At 34.8% G+C, this 21002-nt stretch overlaps 1 protein-coding gene and 1 non-coding gene across 2 annotated transcripts in view; both read right to left on the bottom strand.

Moving 5' to 3' along the window:
* LOC118186240 (nose resistant to fluoxetine protein 6-like) overlaps positions 1-21002 on the bottom strand; it is a 90054-nt gene that overhangs the window by 23343 nt on the left and 45709 nt on the right. The window contains exons 9-11 of the mRNA XM_085824253.1: positions 20527-20692; positions 11216-11295; positions 1953-2075 (exon numbers count right to left, since the gene is read on the bottom strand). Of these exons, the coding sequence (XP_085680379.1) occupies positions 1953-2075; positions 11216-11295; positions 20527-20692 (369 nt within the window). The remainder of the gene's footprint in view (positions 1-1952; positions 2076-11215; positions 11296-20526; positions 20693-21002) is intronic.
* TRNAA-CGC (transfer RNA alanine (anticodon CGC)) lies at positions 7811-7883 on the bottom strand. Its single transcript has one exon. It is a non-coding gene; the product is annotated as a tRNA-Ala (tRNA).

The following is a 21002-nucleotide window of genomic DNA, read 5'->3' as shown; positions in this document are numbered from 1 at the left end:
TATTAGATTTAGATATAGAGCATTGTTCTAACATAAGTATTTTGACACAAAATCCAACTTTTTCTGAAATAACATACCAATTTTTTTTTCATATTTCGATTCTACGACTCAAATTATGCCTAGATATTAAATTTCGTAATTTTTGGAGAGAAATTTATGGAGAAATTTAAAAATTTACCTTTGCACATTTTTTTTTTTAGGTTTGCGCCATGAATAATTCACTTGACGAACTTCTTAATTTATAGCAACCTATTTTCGTTTGTGCTTTTTTCTTTGTGCAACGATCGGGGAAAAAGTCATCGTTCATACTTTCAAATAATTTTAACAAATTGCGTAAACCACATTATCGTTTATAATAAATACGCCAAATTTCAAAACGCTCCAAAATGTAATTTCACGTATATCATAGGACATTTTGAATAAAAAACTCTAATCTTTTGCAGGTATGCTTAGAAATACATCTACTTTCAGATGACGACAAAAATTTTACAGGTTTATAATTCAAATGTGTTTTTGTAAAATTTATGAAAATTATTTTAAAATGTGAAATTGATTTTGAAATGTGAAAGGAAGAATAAAATAAGTTTAATAAAAAAAGAGATATTAATAAATATATCAAATTCAATTAACATTGAGAAGCTAAAATTTTGAGAGCTAATCTTTTCAAAACTACTCATACGACTTTTACAAAACTTGGCAGTTTGGCATAATTTCAGTCGCAGAATCTAAATATGGAAAACACGTAGCATGTCATTTCAGAAAAAGTCTAATTTTGGATCAAAATACCTATATTAGAACAATGCTATATATAAATCTAATACACATCCTAAGTCGCGCTTTCGGGACATTAAAAACACAAGTTGAATTTTGTTAATTGGCCCAGTAGAACAGGAAATATAGAACTGTTCCTTTTTTTTTTGCGCAATGTACCTATAATAAAGTAATATGTGAAAGTACCCAAGTATAACTTTAAGGTATGAACTCAAAGACTGCCAATAATACCTTTTTGCTGACCTAAGAGCTGTCGCATTACAGACATGCTGTAAATGTGCTTTTACTATTGTTATTTTTATGGGAAAATTTGTTGAAGAAGAAACGCCCATTACACATTAAAAAAGAATTTTGTTTTGAAATACTATACGTAGTGAGATAAATATTGCATCACAAGCCTAGCAGACTGGAGGATGAGTTATTTGCGTATAACTAAGCTATATAGTAAAGCTATGAATAAAGAAAGAGATGGATACTGTTGTTTAAAAGAACAAATTAATAGTACATATGAGTCTTAAAATAAAAATCTGCTTGAAATCATCCTACAACTACCTGAACCTTTAGCTTTGGGAATTACCTAAAGTGAAAATAGACCCTGGATGTATTTTTTAAAGCTTCCAGCAAATTTGCGGGAAAAAAGAAATCTGAAACTATCAAGATTACACGAGTTTGAAGGAACTGATTTCGTTCTACAGAATACGGTTTTGCAATATATAACTCAGGTTGTATTACAATACAGGGTTTCTTTACATAAATTCACGTATTTTTTCTTGAAACTTTAAGAGCTGTCTTAGAGGAGAATAAAAATGTTAATTCGAGATATTGCCTATATGAAAACGGATTATAACTTAAAACTGAATTCGGATAAGATGGATGACTGTTGTGAGTAACTATAACAAGATCCTAGTTTATACTTATGAAAGAACAAAGGAAGTAAAATAAAGATATTGCTTGTTATGTTTTGATTACTGTAAAACGCAGAAAAATATTATATTAAAAAGTAGTAAAGCTAGTTATTTCCATAAAAGATGTTTGTGAATTATTTTCTAAAAAATTAAATTCTACCCTACATGCTGCAAATGAATTATACATATACGTATATTTTACAATTTTTAACATTCCATTTTTAAGCAACATTCTCAGACAGTCATTTCCATAAAATCAAAAATGATTACACTCACCTTGGATCAGGATCAACAAGCAGCATTGTTGGTGGTAAATCTCTAATATAGGTATTTATGCCAGAGTAAAATATGCTTCCAAAAAGACCTAAGAACCCAAGAAACAAGCCCGCAACTGGCCACCTGAAAACAAGTTACGGTAAACTATGAATGAACTATGAACTAAACTGTGAATAATGGAATTAGTAACAGTTTCTGGGAGCATTAGCAAAGGCAACAAAAGTTGTCGGTATGCGGTGGGATGAAATGCAGTGGAAAAAAATGAACTCCACATATTTGAAAGCAGTAAATACCAAATCATAGTTATAACTATCAATATTGTAATAGTACATTCTTATAACTATAAATACAAGTTATAGTTTTACTCCGTTAGTTGGGAAGTTTATAAAACAAGTAAATTACCATAACAGCCGAGTCCATCACTGCCAGTACATCAGATATACTGCCAGTACATCAGGATGGCAGTAATTAGTAGAGATTTTCTAGTTTATGTTATCGGTGGTTTGAAAGTTAGAGAAGTGAAACAGGTTTCATCGTTCACGTAGTGACTGGAATACGATAATGACTGCTTATTGTAATGCGCAGATGTAAGGAATATGAACACATTTTTTAAATGAATTTGTAATATAAAATACTTATTTAAATCCCGAAAGCATTCCATTTCTATATTAGCCAAAATAGCAGCTCTCAATGAAATTGGTATTAAAACAATGCTTCCATAGCCTTATTTAAATTTCAAATGCGAACTAAAACAATTTGCCTAAATTATCCAACAACTCTGTTTCTACGGCCTAGATCTTTGTCTAGTATAAGTTACTCATGCTGTATAATTTTAATGAACTTTTACATCATGTTAATATATCCACTTAGGAGCTTTATAAACTATAAATAATTTGCTCCAACATATTATTAGTACGGTTCAATATAACATTCTGTTTCCAGTTTTATTATATTTTTGTTACTTAATATATTTATCCATTATTTTTGTTATATCAAAAGAAATGTTCTCAATTTAATTTGTGCATTAAAATTTTATTGTAATGCCATTATGTTCTAAATCACGTTTTTTAATAAATACTGGATGAAGCGTGTACGATGAGATTGCCTGATGTACCATAACAGGTAAACTCAAAAACTTTGGAAAGCTTCATATACTCGTATCCTCGGTGGAACTCAACCACTTCTTTGAGAACTCTTACCAGGCTTCCAAACTTTTAAGGGTTAATTAGTATGGGAATGCATTATCATTTCACCTATGGTGCATCGCTGGTATCTCCCACGCTTTACCTGTATACGAGTATCTGGAGGAACTTATACACTCAAATGCTAATTCCAACGGAATCCCCCACAAAATTGCAACAACTAAAATTTTATGCCCCAACTAATTTTATATTCAGAATGATGCTTCACATCTGCATGCTGACCAAACATCTCATATGGCCAAAGTCATCAAAGATACCATCTTCCCAGCAGTCGATTCAACCTATGATACTCCTCAGCAGACAGCCATCTGATAGGACAACTTCGCTCCTTCCACCAGAAAGGATGTTTCTTTTAACATTTAAGAAACCAACCAAGTGTATCGCTCACTGCCTAAGAAAAATGTGCCCTTGTCTTGATGAATTAGATTATAACAACCTTAAACTAGCTTTCAGCTCTCAACCCGTCTTCCTCCTACAATATTTGAGCTGTTCAAACATCAGCCTTTTCCAAAGGCTTTCAAAACTGGTTAAGTAATCTTCGTTCTCAAAAGGGACAGAGATGCACGAGATCCGCGGCCAGTCCCTAAAATCTGCCTTCTCCCAGCCCTGGGGAAAATATCCTTGCTCAACTACTTAATTACTATTTACAAGTGCACAGCTTCCTTAGCCATAACAATCTGGATTTCGCTCTGGTCTATCAGCCTTACATGCACTGGAGGAAATAAGCCAACATATCAACAACAACAGGAATCAACAACAGCAGCAACGGGCTACCCGTTCAACATCTATCACATCTTCGACAGCTACTTGAAGGTAAGATTTGTCATTCTGACAAATAATATCGGCCTCACCATGAAATATCAAGAACGATAGTATTCTCAGGGCTTCTGTGCAGGCCCCTCATTTTGGAATTTAACTTTCAACTCTATACTAGCTGCTCAGTGACCAGAATACACGCATTTAATCGTATACACAGATGACGTTGCATTTCTGGTCAGTGGCCGCACCAGGAAAGAGCTAGAACAACAAGGTACAAAGATTTGCAACCATTTCACAGCTCTGTACAATAGATTAAAATTACGGATCTCAAATGAGAAAACAGCAGCACTTATCTCATGTCCAGGTACCAACCCTACCCGCAAACCTTGCATCAATCTCTCAGGGAGAAACAACAAAGTAGTTAAAGAACTTAGGTACCTGTGGCTTATTTGGGACAAGGGTCTTATCTGGCTTCCGTATCTACGGGCACTGCGCTACGCAACTCACGCCATTGCCAGTAAAACTCGCCAATTCTAGGGTTTCAACTAAGGGCAAAACCTGCACATCAACAAGATCCTGTATCATACAGTTATTGAAAAAATGGTCCTATATGTAGCCGCCATATAATCCTCTCCAATGGGAATCCGCAAACAGAAGCATTTTCTCATGATTCAACAGCCATTTGCATTAAATCTCTGCAAAGGTTATCGTACTACAGCCATCAGTGCCGCAGAAATGGGTTTGCTCCAATTGCACCTAACAACGGAACAAGAAGCCACCATCACTCATATCCTGCAACTATAGAAAGATGTAGCCTTTCACAACACCAAGTATAGCCCAGTTTTCTTTAAACTTCAGGAACAGCTTAATAAACTGCAAGGAAAATACGTATCAGCATTAATAGCACAAGACTCTACCTCATACAAGATCGATTCGCAGTTATTCTACACTGACGGTCCAAAGACCCAAGAAAGAGTTAGCTGTGCTTATGTCCAATATAAAGACCATAAAATACAAATATCTGGAAAGGGCAGTTGCAATAATTCAATAGAGTTTTCTAATCGGAGGCACCGGCCGTCTTAAAGGCCATTGAGCAAACTACAAAAGAAAATAATCCATATGACATTTATCTACTCTGATAGCAAATCATATATTCTGATCATTCTAAATCTTCGGCACACTTCTCCTCTCATAACAGCCATTCCATTTAAGAACAATTATACAATAACAGAAATGCATCCAACTTGTATGCGTTAAAGCACATGATGTAGTGAAAGGCAATGAAATGGCTGACCATCTAGCAAAGGAGGTCGCGTATGACAATGACGCAAGGCTAAGACATATTTCTGCACGCTCGTCTCACCTTAAACGTATTCTTCATTGTGAAGCAATAATCCTCTGGCAGCAAGAATGGAATAATAGCGAACGGGACGTCACGTCGCTCTCAATCTTTCATTCCAAACATCTCTACTGATCGTCACATTTCCATCCCTCAGTTCAGGCGTTTTATAACTGGCCATGGCCCTCTCCGACTTATTCCAAAATGTATGGAATCACCAATACTGATGTCTGTCAAAATCGTAAAAACAACCTTGTATTTAGCGTAATATTGAAACACTCAATCGATTTCGAGGGCAGCTAAAGGTCCCCTCGAAATCGATTGACCTTTAGCTGCCCTCGAAATCGATTGAGTTGTTTCAATATACTTACGCTAAATACAAGGTTGTTTTAACGATTTTGATTGTCACATTAGCGTGTTTCTCTTCTAGTCTACTGGTATCTGTGTTCGCGGCCAAGACGACAGCCGTGTCCAATACATGTACAGTTGTACACTTACTATCTCTTTATATCTACAAATACCTCCAAACAACCCAAAGAACACGGCGGCTTCCTGGTTACAAATCGGGCCGGAAACACCAAAATGTACAATATCTTGGATTTAGTATCAGCCATAGCACAGGACATTTATCAGGCTCGCTGAACAAGACATTTCTCTGAGCAAAACTTGTATGTCATATCTAGTATTATCTTATCTGTGCGGCGCATGAGTATGTAATTTAGCATAAGCGCAACTGATAAACACCGAGTAACCTAGAGTTTAATTCATGCTCTCTAGTTTATATTTTCGCACTGCAAAATATTTCTTACATCAACTGTCTCCAAAAAAAGAGGTGTCATTGTATCTAAACCTAGCCCTTGCATGGTCATGTAACTTAACTAAATTTTTAAATTCTTCAATAAAAGCTGGATAGTGGAGGACGAGGGGCGCATACCTGCTTACCTCTGGCAGACGTCAGGGTGCCCTCGTCTTCCGTCACCTGTCACATGTATACCTGTATCTGTTACATATTACATCTGCAACTGGTTTTTTAAACTTGACAATTAATCGAATGCATCAGATTTATTCGAAAATTGTATAATGAATATTACAGAAGATCGGCCAGTAAAAGCCAATCGGCCAGTAAAAGCTGCTGAACACTGGTGGTTCGGTCAGGGTTCGGAACGGGCTGGCCACATTGGGCATTTTCGTGGCTTTCCCCATATGTAACATGGATGCGACCCACCTTTCCTTGAAAGGTTCTCCACGGGACATCCCTTCCCTTTCTTGTAGTACCTAACGTACGAGCACGTAATTAAAAAAATTATCATTGAAGAATATGTAAATGATTAGCATTGTAACACATACATACATACATTTATATACGAACAAGAATTTAGAAATTTCAAATCAGAATTGTTAATCCTTTCTCACATTTGACTTTTCGTGGTTTTTCGTCTATTTAGAAACATTTTATTTATGCAAAATTTATCTTAAAAAATACCTGCTTGCTTTACTTTTAGGTAAATTACTTTATAAAATAACTCGGTTTACATTTCTTAAATTTTGACTGCAAAATTTAATTAATTTTGTATTGCAACAATCATTTAATAGTTAACCTGTTTCTTTATATGGAAATTTATTATGTGAATATTAATTTACCTAATTGCTTTTAAGTTGCTTAATTGTTTTTCTGATTTCTAATTTCGAGTATTCTAATTTTGTATTGTTTTACTTTTGTAGAGTATGATTTGTTTAAGGTTGTGTTTGAGGACATTATATGTTGATGATTGGTTGAAAGATCTTTCAAACTTAATTTTAATAGCATGCTTTAATAATAATATTATATGAAACATTTATGGTGCTGCATTTTTTATTTTGAATTATTTTAAATGTTTTATTATTTTATTTGAAATTCGTTGATAATTTACACTCACTTTTTAAATTTTTTATTTATTAGCCTCAGATATGCTATTAGTCAGGAAACTTACTTTTTGTTCGTATTCCTTTGTGTTTGAATCTCTTTTCAAATTGTTGCCACCAAATGTTATCGCAATGTATTACTTTTAAAACAATTATATAATGGGAATCTCTAGTGCGTTTGTACGTTCCTCGCATTATGAAAAATCGACAGTACCTGCAGTCAGAGAATTTTTAATATACGTAGCGAATTGCCACCCGAGCAGGAGCATCTCGTAGCTGAATTTTGAATTTCAAATTTATTTTTAATTTACTTCACATTTTGTACAAATTTAACGAATTTTTTATAAAAAAACCCAGCAATTTGAGAGCGAGGAGCAATATACAACCCAAGACTAACAACCCAAGTATTAACAACCCAAGGCTGTACTAGGACTTTCAAGAATTAAGCCAAGGTTCGACAGCGTTTTTTCTCTCAATGTAGTGCTTAATAATACCCAGGTAACAGTCAAACCTTGCACGGTTTAGGAATTAATAATCCCAGAAAATACTGCGAAAACACACCTTAGAAAGCCAATAACATGTATACGTTGGAAAAAATGGGAATTCAGGTTGTAGAGACATTAAGTTATTTTGGACGAGAGATGAAATGTGAGCAACGCCTTCGCCGGGACTCGAACCACGGACCTCTCGAATGCGAGTCGAGCTCGTTAACCACTACACTACGAAGGCATGATAATAAGGCGGGAGAAATACCTCATATACTTCACCTTTTAAAGAGCGACTGGGGATTTAGGGGACTCAATCGCCAAATCCTGGTGGTGAAGAATCGTCATTCGTCACCTTTCAGTTCGGGCGCCACTGTAGAGACATTAGCAAGAAGCAGGAAGTGTAAAATATGAGCAATGCCCTCGCCGGGACTCGAACGACGGACCTCTCGAAGACGCGTCAAGCGTGCTGACCACTACACTACGAAGGAGAGAGAAATACCTTATAAGGTGAACTAAAAAGGTTCTCTGACAAGATCTTTCCAAAGATTCGGATCAAAAGTTATAACAATAGACTATCTCATTTCGCAAATAACCAATTATCATGGAAAATTTCTCATGTATGATAAGGTAATTTATCACTCCTTTCCGCATGAATGTGGAACTTCGTGGAGTAACTGAAAGCATACCCGACGCGTATTCGAGATGTCTAGGGTTCGAATCTCGGTCCAGGGTTCAAGAGCATTGCACATTTTTCACGTCTCTTGCTTCAATATACCCTAATGACTCTACAAGTGGAACTCTACAAGTCGAACTAAAAGTTGGAGGACGATAATTCTTCGCCACCAGGATTTAGTAGTTCAGACCCTTTATCCCCAATCCCCTTTTAAAAGGGGGAGTATATAAGATATATTTCTCCCACATTGGTGGCGTTATTGGCAGCATACGCGTGTTCGGGTCCTGGAGAAGGCATTGCACATTCTTCACGTCTCCAACATTAAGAACCCTAATGACTCAACAGTATTTTCAAATAGCCTTTAGTAAAAATATTAAATATTGTTATGGAAAGACTGCCTTTGAAACAGATTCTCTCGACTGTATACATAACTCTCCTGTTTTGGAAGGAAATAAGAAGAATGTTCTTTCACAGGCCATTTACAAGTATAAATCTAAATATGACATTTCAGACGGGTTTTTACATTGAAGGGCTCAATAAAGTCAGGAGATTTACTGCAGGAAATAAAGGTAAAATAACTGTTAGCTCATAAACCATAACTGTTAGCTCATAAACATAATATATGTATAATATTATTAAGTGTGTGCACGGGTTCATAATGGATTGAATGCATGTAAAATCAATGACAGCTTGACGAAATTTATTTTTCTAAAAACGCTTCACAATTCTGAAGCTTTTCATGCAAACGTTCTCATACAACTTCTCAGTATGACAGAGCACAATCAGTCGTTGCCACTTCAAGCTGTTGAGAACGTTGAACATAATGCAAAACGCATCTAAAAGTGGAGCTCGCCTGCTGATCTCTCAATATTGTAAACTCGACTGGAAACTGTTGCTTTCTACGGTCTCATTATAGTTTTTCATCTTCCGCCGAGAAATGTCCAGTACCTTCAGACAGACAAAGTACACAGATGCCTTTTGTTGCACCCGCTAAGTCTTTCTGCACCGATGGGCGAAAAATCAAATATAGATGCGAAGGAAAGGTATATAGAGAGGGGGGCATTTTCGTATTTCAGAGGAGAGTAAAAAAGAACTTTGTATATTTTATACGAGTTCGAAAGGCCAGGAAGAAAAGATGGGACAAAATAAAATAAAAGGTCCAAAAGTAATGGAGAGAAAAAAAAATTATATTAATATTTTTTTTAAAGGGCTTATAGAAGGAAAAGGAAAGAAAATAAGAGAATTTTCTTTAAAAAAAAACAACGATTGTGTCCATGAGTGTAGTCAAAAAGGGGAGGAAGTTGTTATCATTTACATTAAACAGAGTCTTCCAGGTGTGTGTAATGAGTGTGTTTTGTAAAGCTGAATAGATGTGAAGGTGAGAGAAAATTAATTATAAAAATATAAATATTGGGGGTCCAGTCACTTAACAGTATAAGTCTAGTTTAGAAGCTAACTTTTAATATGACAGGGAAACTAAAATTTTAAAATTTTAAAATTAATTTTTTTAACATGGGAAGCAATATGTTAGCCTCTACTTTGAGACACAAAAACAAAAGACACATAAGATCCAAATACATATAATATCAGGCAAAATTATATATTAACTAAAGTAACATCATCTACTGCGGTTTCCAACATATTCATTTAATTATTCAAAAAACAGCATCAGATAAAATCATAAATCCAAACATTGCGAGAACATATCAGCAAAAATAAATAAGTAAATAAATTAAAGAGTTTATATTAATTTTAATATTAATTAGTTTTTTTAAAAAATAAGCATTTTATTTATTTATTTAACCGTCATAATTTATTATATTTTTACTAGTTTATCAAGGTCCAGTACCTTCGATTTCCAAAATTGCTGGATAGCATACGGTTACAGCTACATAGAGACGGATACAGTTGCAGTTATAGTTCCGACCAGTTACAGTTCAGACCAAAATGTCGCCAAAAGTTAACAAGTCTGGCGAATTTGGACGATTTCTCATCATCTTCGGTGATAAAAATTAGTTGTTAAAACGAACGCCAACTTGGCGATTGGTGAGACATTTACCTCAATGTTAAATGGATTTACTTCTCTAACCCTATTCTACCGGCGATGCCCACATTCTGGAGCCTTTCATGTTACATCGTTTAAGAGATATTACAGTTCACATGCAATTTCGCTAAAATTATTTAAATAAAAAATGTATTATGTACACAAAATTCGTAACAGTATATTTACTGTCCTTTACGTCCCGTAATTTTCTTGTTCTTTATGTGTACCTCAGTTTTAATTACGTATATAATAAATAGTATTCCTATCTTACATTTATGCATGTAATACTGAAATATTTATGACAAAATTATTTATGTAGATGATCAAGATGATCTGCATATATGAAATAGACAAATATGAATTCTACAAGATTTATCTGAGCATTTTATAAAATATTTTTTGAAACTCTGCTGTCTTATTAACTTAACCTAAAACTATTGCAATATTTTACACGATGTGTGGACCTTTTTATTTGCTTTTGTTCATACTATATCTTTGCAGTTTAATTTTTTTTCACGTCTTCCCATTTTATGTTACCTTTTCTGCCTTTTTTAAAAGAAATTTGTGTTAAATATTTTCACCTTAACTTAAATTTTATTTTCTCAACAATTTATAATAGAGAATTTTTTATATGGATTTATTTACAAAATAATTAATACAATTAAATAACTAATTAATTATAACTATTAATTATAATTTTAACATTGATTTATTTGACTTCATCAAATATTAAACAACGAATTTAATTTTGATTTATGTTCGTACCAAGCATTTATGAAATATAATAGTGCGAGAAAAAAGAAGTCGTTAAATGCGCATGAGAATTATTATGGGTTGCGAAAAATTGAGTACTTACTTCAAAAGCGGTAACAGTATAATAAGAGCAGCTATATACATCTGCATGTCACATGCAATATACCACGTATGAGGAAGACACTAGAGAAAAAAATAGGGATATTATTTACATGTCAATGGCTGGATAATAAAAAATATTGTATTAGATAAAAATGTTATTAAAAATTTATTTACAAATCGTGATTAATGATCCATAGCATGCACTATTATCTTCCTATTTCATGGTCTCGGATACATTAGTTATGCTATGTATTTGTGCATTGTCATCCAAGAACCGAGGATCTGGACCCATTGCACCGCGGAAAAGATTAAAGTAGCCCTGCGTCAGTCATCCGACTGCTTACCTACCATATTAGGTTCTCAAATGGTACCTTATAATCATTCTGTGCTGAATAGTGCCTATAATAGATTAAAATTTACAACCCTATCTTTTGGATATTTGATTGTCCCCTTAAATTTCACTTTTGAAATTTATGTTAAATAACACGTGAGTTTTGTGTTAAATAACAATGAGCTTTAGTGAATAAACAGCTCCAGTGCAATGGTTTATTGTACAGATAAGAGGTCTTGCTCTACAACATTCTCTACGCTTATTTATCTGTTGAAAAGTTGCTTTGCATAATTTGCACTTTAATAATTGCCAACAACTGAAATGAACTGTTATAAGTACATGCGAAGCTATGTAATTTGAGATAACGATTTTATTGATAGATAAAATAAATTGCAATCAGATAATTACAAAATTAAGTCAGTTAACAGTATGAAACCCTTCTCTTCCCCTTTCCCCCCATTAGTTATAAAACCATCTTTCTTTCCCTCTATTAGCTATAAAATTACATGCATTTTAGAAAATGTTAACTGTTATTTTGTATTTTCTTCTATATATCAATAAAACTCACAGCTCTAGGCTAGGCTTAAAGATATCCCTCCGGATATAAACTCTTAGATACAGTATTCTTTGCCAGTGTGGTTTAATATACGTTCGTCAAACTATCAGAGCTTTAAAACTTCGCTGAGGAATATGAAGCTTATGTTAGGAAAATAAAAGAAACATATAAGTCTTCTGTTTCTTAATATTGTTGTTGAAAAAAATCATTCCACTTTTCTGCAGACAAAATTACTCAAAAATTCATTTTCCGTTCGAAAATAGATTTATTTCACATTCATAAAAAAACTCTTTTACTTCTAGTTAATAATCCAAATTAAAATCTGAATATACCCTCAGATTTTATAAAAATTATTTCATAGTTATTTCCAGAATTGTGTCCCTCAATGACGTAGAACTGCGTAACTCAATGACGATCTTGGACGCAAAAAATATTTAAAAAAAATACGCAAAACGTGTCTTAGTAGTATACTTATATCTCAATCACTTCCGAAGCTAGAGTTTTCGTTTATGGTTTATTTGATAATTAAAGGAGACTTTTACAAATCAGGTAACATAATTGAAAATTGGAATTGTAGTTGAGCCACAACAGAGTCTCAATATTAGGCAAAAATCACAATATTTTGATGACGTCACAACTGCGCGTTCAGTTAGATTATAACACTTCAGTTCTATGTTGGAGTCGAAGGTGAACAGTTCTGACAGCGACGTACTGATTTTAGTTGTACAAAAATAAATATAAAATATCGAATAATAACGATGCACTAATAAAACATCATAATAAATAAACAGAAAAGTTAAAGAAAGATTAATTGTAAGAACATAATAAAGAATGTTTAGCTGTAAAGAGGAAAGATTGCAAGCAATATTATGAAAATAATAAGAATAAAATAAAATCGATTGAAGTTGTCAGTTTTCAAATAAATCACGGTACTTCAACTTCTTCTGATTCTACTGTTTCTACCAGATTATGGTGGAGAGATTCTTCAATGGTGCCCGTCAATAAAAACAAAATAATCAGTTGTATATACGATATTTGAAAATCGTAGGAATTAGTTCTACTTAGCCAAACCCAGCGGCCATTTGGAACAAATGTAACAACCAGCCACTTGTCATTTTTTTCATCAATAACTGTGTTTTCATTTTTGATGGAACTTTCTCGAATTTTCTAGTCTATTGTTTTCACTGGTATCAAGTAAGCATAAGCTTTTCTTTCATTATTTTTACTTATGCACCTGAGGAAGAAGACTCTATAGTCGAACCTTTGAAACTGTACCTCAAATTTATAAAAATTAGCTGATTCCTGTTATTTGAACTCTCTTATAATTACGAAACATATTAAGAAATTCTTCATCTGAATTATTTTGAATCATGTGCATGAATGATTTAAATTTTCTTTACAGACACAATTATTTAGAAATTTGTGGACTTCGTACTGGGACGATTTGGATTTCGTTTTTTTTTTTTTCTGTATCAAAAACTATTTTTATACATTTATCGATTTTTACATTTATCTACACATGACCTCTGTATACGAATAGTGAAATCCCTCTCATACGTTTTCTTCAATACTACAATCTGCAATCAAATTGAACGATAGGTCCCTTTTTGGAAGAACTTAGAGTCTTGCAAAGCAAGATGGATGGCTTTGTTAGGCTCAATTGATGTATATTAAAGTTGTTTTGGTTAAAATAGACACATTTCTCTGCTTCTGAATGGCAACGCGAAATGCGTCTGGATATACTGCCCCGTAGTTTTTAATTAATCTGATTTAACTAATCTGAAGATCTTTTTACAGGGCAAAATGCCCACACTACTTTATTTTTATCTAATTCTGTTTCGAGTCGAAAATACATAGGTTCACTGTATTTATTATTATAAATTTCACACATTTTTTATGCTCGTCAAAAACCTCCTGCAAACTTGCACAATTTATCTTTCAGACGTATTCTCCATTACAGTTCAATACATGTGTAATAAGAAGCATTCAAATAATATTGGAAATTTTACGGGAATTATTGGGAATCTTGGGAATCATATAAGATTTTTGAGCTGAAATTTCGATTGAGGAAATCGATGGAGTTATATGATATTTTTCAAACGCTCCTTAGGCAAAGTCTTGTTTTTAAACTCTCAGTGATGTTTTATAATTGAACAGAATAGATGGACGATGGGAAAAACATAATAATTAAGAATAGAATAAATGAATGTTTAACTATCAAGACAAGTTCCTAAAATACTGGATCTCTTAATTGACGTACCTTGGGCTCGTAAGCTGAAGTGACCCATAAGTTTAGTTTGTTTAGTTGTCATAAAGCACTCGAAGCTATCTGCTGGAAGGAGAGGGAAGCCTTCGTGGCAAGGATTTCTTCAGTGAATCACGTTCGTATGTTCGTATATACAATACACGTGACGAAAATGCCGTTAAAGGTAAGTACCAGCCATTAAAAAAAACGTGAAGAAAACCACAAAAACGGCCATGATGCGAGCGCGTTCGCTGGCGATTCGAATCCGTACCAAACTACCAGTTTCGGCGACTTTTCCGCTGGACTGAGTACGGGATACTGAAGTAAGAGATGTTGTTGCGGCAAAGCCAGCGAACTATTAAAAATAACATTACCCTTTTTGTGAATGGCATCACTTAATTTTTTGTATTTATAAATGTTCTTTTGCTTGTTCTATACTTCATGTTTATGATAGGAAATAAATAAGTATAAAATACTATCTCCTAATATCTGGTGCCGAGAAAAACCATTTACGAAACGGGACCTTGAACTTATACTTCCTACTGTTGGATTATTCTTGCTGAAATATTTTACTTCCGACATTAAAACTTAGTTTTGTTTTTGTTCTTTTCTACTATTCTGGCAATGGCGCCGACCGGTGAAGCTGTAGACAAAATGACGCAACTGAAACGAAAGCGGAAAGCCGTGCGAAGTAATGTTTCTTGCTTTTCTACTGAAATTGATACTTTGAACGATGATTTCCCAATTGAGAAAGTTGAATATATTTGTAATCGCTTAACAACTGCTTTAAATGATATGAAACTAATAGCTAACGAAATTCACAACTTCCTCTTTGACGATGAATAATCTGACGATAATATGATACTTTGCAGTGTGAAAACTACATAGATACTGGTGAATCCGCAATTTTCAAAGCACGAAAAGTTATTCAAAATAAATTATCGCCAACTCCAAATAATGTTACTGCTTCGAATATGGATACCAATGATTTAGCGATGACAATTGGCGACCCTCCTACTACAGTGCCTATGACTCAACCATATACAGTTAAAGTGCCAACAATTAAACTACAGTCATTTACAGGAGAAATTGAACAGTGGCAATGTTTTAGGGAACAGTTTAAATCTTCTTTAGATGCCAATCCACATCTTTCTGTTATTGATAAACATGTTTTCCTCAGAGGTTATTTAGATGGTGAAGCTAAACGCCTTGTTGATGGAATTAGTGTAGTAGGAGACACCTATGAAACAACAAAAAATTGTTGAAGGAAAGATATGGAAATAAAGATTTAATTATATAATCACACTTAGATTACTTAGAACATTTAAATGTTATTCAAGACCCATCTCCTACGCATCTAAATGATCTTTACATAGAATGTAACAGAAGAATTCAAGCTTTAACTGCTCTGGGTGAAAATATTGAAGCATACGGTAGAATCCTAGTGCCAAAAATTATTCGTGCATTCCCCAATGATATTTGTTGCCGCTGGATTATCTATGCCAAACGTGAAAAACTAAACGAAGGTAATATTACTAGATTGATGCAGTTCTTGGCAGAAGAAGTGGAAGGTGTAGTTGCAGCACAAAGAGTTAAAGGTACGTCTTTTTCTGATCACACTGTAAAGTGAACTGTAGAAAATTTTAATATCAATTCCAAAACAGTAAACAAACGTAAGAAAATTTCACCATTTTGTTCATTTTGTAATACTACAGGACATTGGCCTCAATATTGTGAAACTGTTACAGACTATGATACTCGTGTTCAGAAACTTAAAACTTCAAATCGCTGCTTTCTGTGTACTAACCGTGGTCATAGAGTTTCAAACTGCCCAAGAAAAAATACTGCACGGTGCACTAAATGCAAGAAAAGGCATCATGTTTCTATTTGTCCTCCTTTTGAAAACAATCAACTGCGGATGACTAACAGTGCTGTAAATCACATAACCTTTCCTAAAACAATTTTCACACATTTGCAAACTGCTCGTCTGTACGTTACTGGCCCCACAGGCATTACTAAATTAACACGTTGCATTTTAGATGGTGGTAGCCAAGCAAGTTTTGTTCACACAAACCTCATTGAAAAAGTGAAGCTTAAAGTTGTCAGTTCTGCCTCACTTTCAGTTCAAGCATTTGAATCTTTTACTTCACAAGAACAACGTAGATGTGTTCAACTGTCACTTTCAAGTTTGTGGAGCAACCAAGCATTTTTGATCTCCGCATTTGAAAGCTCCAATTCCTATACTACACATCCTACTGCTCCACCAGAAATAGTTCACTTTGCTCAGAAGAAAAGATTGAGAATTGCTGATCCTCCGGATGACTCTTCACTGCCCATAGAAATACTTATTGGTGGTGATCATTATTGGCAAATTGTTTCCACAGAAGCTCCAATCAAGCTTTCAGAATCTTTTGTTATGGTACCGTCAGTGTTTGGATGGGTTCTTAGTGGAACAAGAACACATACTACAATCGCTGAGAAGACTTCTGTCCATCAAGTTTGTGTGCAAGCTAAAACTGATTGTTTAAATGATCAGGTACGTCGCTTCTGGGAATTAGACTCCATAGGGACACAAGATGCGCAGAAACGAAAAATGACTACTTGAGATGAAGAAATTTTATCAGAATTTCACAAAACTTACAACACTGAAGACAATCGAAGAATTGTGTCTCTGCCTAGAAAACCATTGGTCACACCTTTGCCTACAAACAAAATTATAGCAGAAAACAGATTTCATTCTCTTAAAAAAAAGACTTGCATCTAGTGATGTGTTAAAGACACAATTAGACAACTGCATGCTGAATTACATTGAACAAAAGCATGTTGAAGTTTGTTCCATAGATGAATCCAATGAGAAGCCAGTATATTACCTTCCTCATCATACTGTAAGAAAGAAAACACAATCTGAAACCAAGTGGAGAATTGTGTTTGATGCTTCCTCGCATGCTCCAGGAATGATTTCACTGAACGATACCTTGGAAGCTGGCCCGAATCTTTTTCCTGAATCTATGGGTTGTCTACTAAGATTTCGATTGCATGAATTCGCTGTTACATGTGATGGTAAGCAAGCGTTTTTACAGTTGTCACTACATAAAGAAGATAGGGACGTCACAAAATTTTTCTGGTACAAATTAAAATCTGATTCATCTCAACCTACTACTTTTACAGATGAAATAACTGTTTACAGATTTACTCGTTTACCATTTGGCCTTACTTGCAGTCCGTTTTTACTCTGTGCTGCGACACGAGAATTGGCTGCAAAACATATCGCAGAATTTCCAGTTGCTGCACCAATGATAGATAAACATCTCTATATGGATGACTTTCTTGCTAGTAAGGAAACTGAATCACGCATTATAATGCTATATCACGAGATCAAGAATTTAATGGGTCTAATAAAATTGCCTATGGAAAAATTGGCTACAAACTCTTTGAAACTCAAAGATGTACTACAAACACATGAAGAATCTCACAAAAGGGAAACAACTGTCTTAGGTATTGGCTGGAATACAACTTCTGATACTTTGAAGCATGCATTCAAGACTTCCCTCTGTGTTTTTACAGACAAACCACTTACAAAGAGATGGATACTACGCTGCATTGTTAGTTTTTATGATCCCTTAGGCCTTTTTTCACCGTTTACTATTCTTGGGAAAATCGTATTCCAAGATACATGGATTCTTGGAATCAAGTGGGATGAATTACTACCTGCTAATTTATCAACTTTATGGTATGAAGCTGTGAAAGAACTTGATGACATTTGCTCCCTTCAAATTCCTCGATGCATAGGGATTTCATCACATGTTCCTTTTGCTATTCATGTGTTTTGTGACGCATCTGAACGTGCCTATGGTTCAGTTTTGTACATTGTTACCTTTAAAGGTGACCAATCGAATGTGAATTTAGTGTATAGTCGCAACAAACTAGCTCCTATAAAGAAAGTTACCTTACCTCGTTTGGAGCTCTTGGCCGCCCTGATGGGAGCCCGATTGTTGCAATATTTCTGTGCTGAAACAAACATCTGTTCGTCAAATGCAACATTGTGGAGTGATTCTCAAGTTGTCTTAGGGTGGATACGCAGTGACCCCAACAAATGGAAAACTTTTGTTAGCAACAGAGTAACAGAAATTATTTCCTATACCAATCCTTCACAATGGAGACACTGCCCTGGCAAAGACAATCCAGCTGACAAACTTTCTCGAGGTGTTTCACCATCAACACTAAAAAACCTGGAAATTTGGTGGAACGGCCCTCGTTGGTTAGTCAAATCTCTAGAATATTGGCCTCATTCTGATACTATTTCTCAAGATTACAGTCATAACTTCGAGGCAAAGAAAGAAAAAGTTCAGACCCTTCACATCGTATCTACTCAACCAATCATAAAGGCTGGAAACTACAGTTCTTACGTTCGATTGTTACGTGTAACATCTTGGATTCTTCGCTTTATTCACAACTGTAGGAAACAAGAAAAGTTAGTGGGTGAGTTACATGCCACAGAACTGAATCAAGCTCGTATTTATTGGATACAGACCGTTCAGAAAGAATCCTTTCCTTCAGAATATGAAGCTCTGTTGACAGGAAAATCACTCCCTAAGAAATCAAGGATAAAACAATTTAACTCTTTCTTCAAGAACAATATTATACTTCTTGGTGGTCGACTACAATTTTCTGATTTATCTCATGCTGAAAAACATCCCATATTATTGGAAGGTTCTCATCCTTTTACAAGCCTACTGATACGCCAAACACATTTACGAATGCATCATCTCGGTGTTCGGATTGTACTTTCTCAGCTTCGTTCAGAGTATTGGATATTAAGAGCAAGAAAAGCCATTAAAAAGTGATAAAGACTTGCCTTCCATGTAAAGTACTGAAACAAAGGAGAAGTGAACAGATAGAAGCTCCACTACCAACTGAGCGAATTCAAAAGTCATCTCCTTTCGAAACTACCGGAATTGATTTTGCTGGACTACTCTACGTAAAAAATAATAACTCCGTTACAAAAGCCTACATTGTCATCTTCACATGTGCTACAACTCGAGCTATCCACTTAGAATTAGTTTCCGATCTGCGTACTGACGTCTTCCTACTTGCATTACAACGTTTTGTCCCTAGACGTTCACTTCCTCATACAGTGTACACAGATAATGCCACAACTTTCTGCGCTGCGGACAAAGAGCTGAAGTTATTGTGGGATACTATATCCTCTGCCAAGACACAAGAGTTTTATGCCCACCACAACATCAAATGGAAATTCATCGCCCGCCGAGCGGCTTGGTGGGGAGGATGGTGGTAAAGAATGATTGGCTCAATTAAGCGATGCCTTCGGAAAACATTAGGTAAGGCTCTTTTGGATGGCGCTGGTTTGATCACTGTGTTATGTGATATTGAAACCGCTCTTAACAGTAGACCGATTGTCCATGAATATGGAATAAAAGATGACTCTGAGGAAGCTTTAACACCCTCGCACTTCCTCATAGGAAAGAAATTAACCACTATTACTTCCAGCCCCACAAATCCTGAAACAAATTTAAATCATATGTGGAAAAATCGTCAACATTTGATGGACTCCTTTTGGAAAAGAAGGCAAAAGGAATATTTGATGGACTTGCGTACATTTCATCAAGTGCGGAATTCATCTGAAACAAATAAAATACGGAAAGGGGACATTGTCCTACTACAAGAAGATGTTAGACCTCGCCACACCTGGAAGAAGGCCCATGTTGAGGAGCTAATCCTTGGCCGCGACAAAAGAGTCCGTACTTGTGTTCTGCGCACCAATGGACATACCATTACCCGACCTGTGCAGCTGGTCATCCCCCTGGAGGTTGACCAGGGTGGGGAGGATGTTGCGGAAAAGCCAGCGAACTATTAAAAATAACATTACCCTTTTTGTGAATGGCATCACTTACGTTTTTGTATTTATAAATGTTCTTTTGCTTATTCTCTACTTCATGTTTAAGACAGGAAATAAATAAGTATAAAATACTATCTCCTAATAGATGTCACACTGTATGTAGTGAAGTTATACATTAAAACTGTATACATTAAGAAGGATATTTAAAAAGGGATGATGAAAGCTGCTTTCGGTTGAATGAGAAGTTTCAGATTTTCAGATGTATGAATAGCTTTCATGTCATTTTACGTATTTAGAAAAATAAAAAGTTAATGCATACAAACCGAGTTTTCTGGTTTATGGAAATTGTTGATAAATATGAGATTTTTCCACCAGTTGTTATAGCAGTCTTCTAGATACGCATCAATACTTTCGTGCCAAACAGGTCCAGAACCGAACAGTCTAACTAAAATTATGAACATAATAGCAGCAGTGCTTAGTGGAAGAATCCTGAAAAAAATATATTTAAAGATTTAAATATGTTTTGTCAGTTGCTAAGATGCTCAATAATTATCTGTTTATTATAAATTTAACATTACCGCATATAAATTTTAAAACGAGTATCGCATTTTAAAAAGAATTTCGATCGCATAGCTATTAGAGAATGAAATTATTCACGCTCTGAAGCACGTTAGTGCTTTCTTTACACGCACAATCTTTGTGTAAGATTAAGCTGTGACACAGATTATACGGTGTGTTGCGAATGTCTTTAAACGTCGTTTTACAGAAGAACATGTTATCAACCGGCACTTTCGTAATG

Source organism: Stegodyphus dumicola, chromosome 9 (assembly GCF_044657685.1).
Source record: "Stegodyphus dumicola isolate Sdum_Otavi_A_Nest chromosome 9, ASM4465768v1".
Taxonomy (NCBI): domain Eukaryota; kingdom Metazoa; phylum Arthropoda; class Arachnida; order Araneae; family Eresidae; genus Stegodyphus; species Stegodyphus dumicola.
This window is presented reverse-complemented; position numbering and strand designations above follow the sequence as displayed.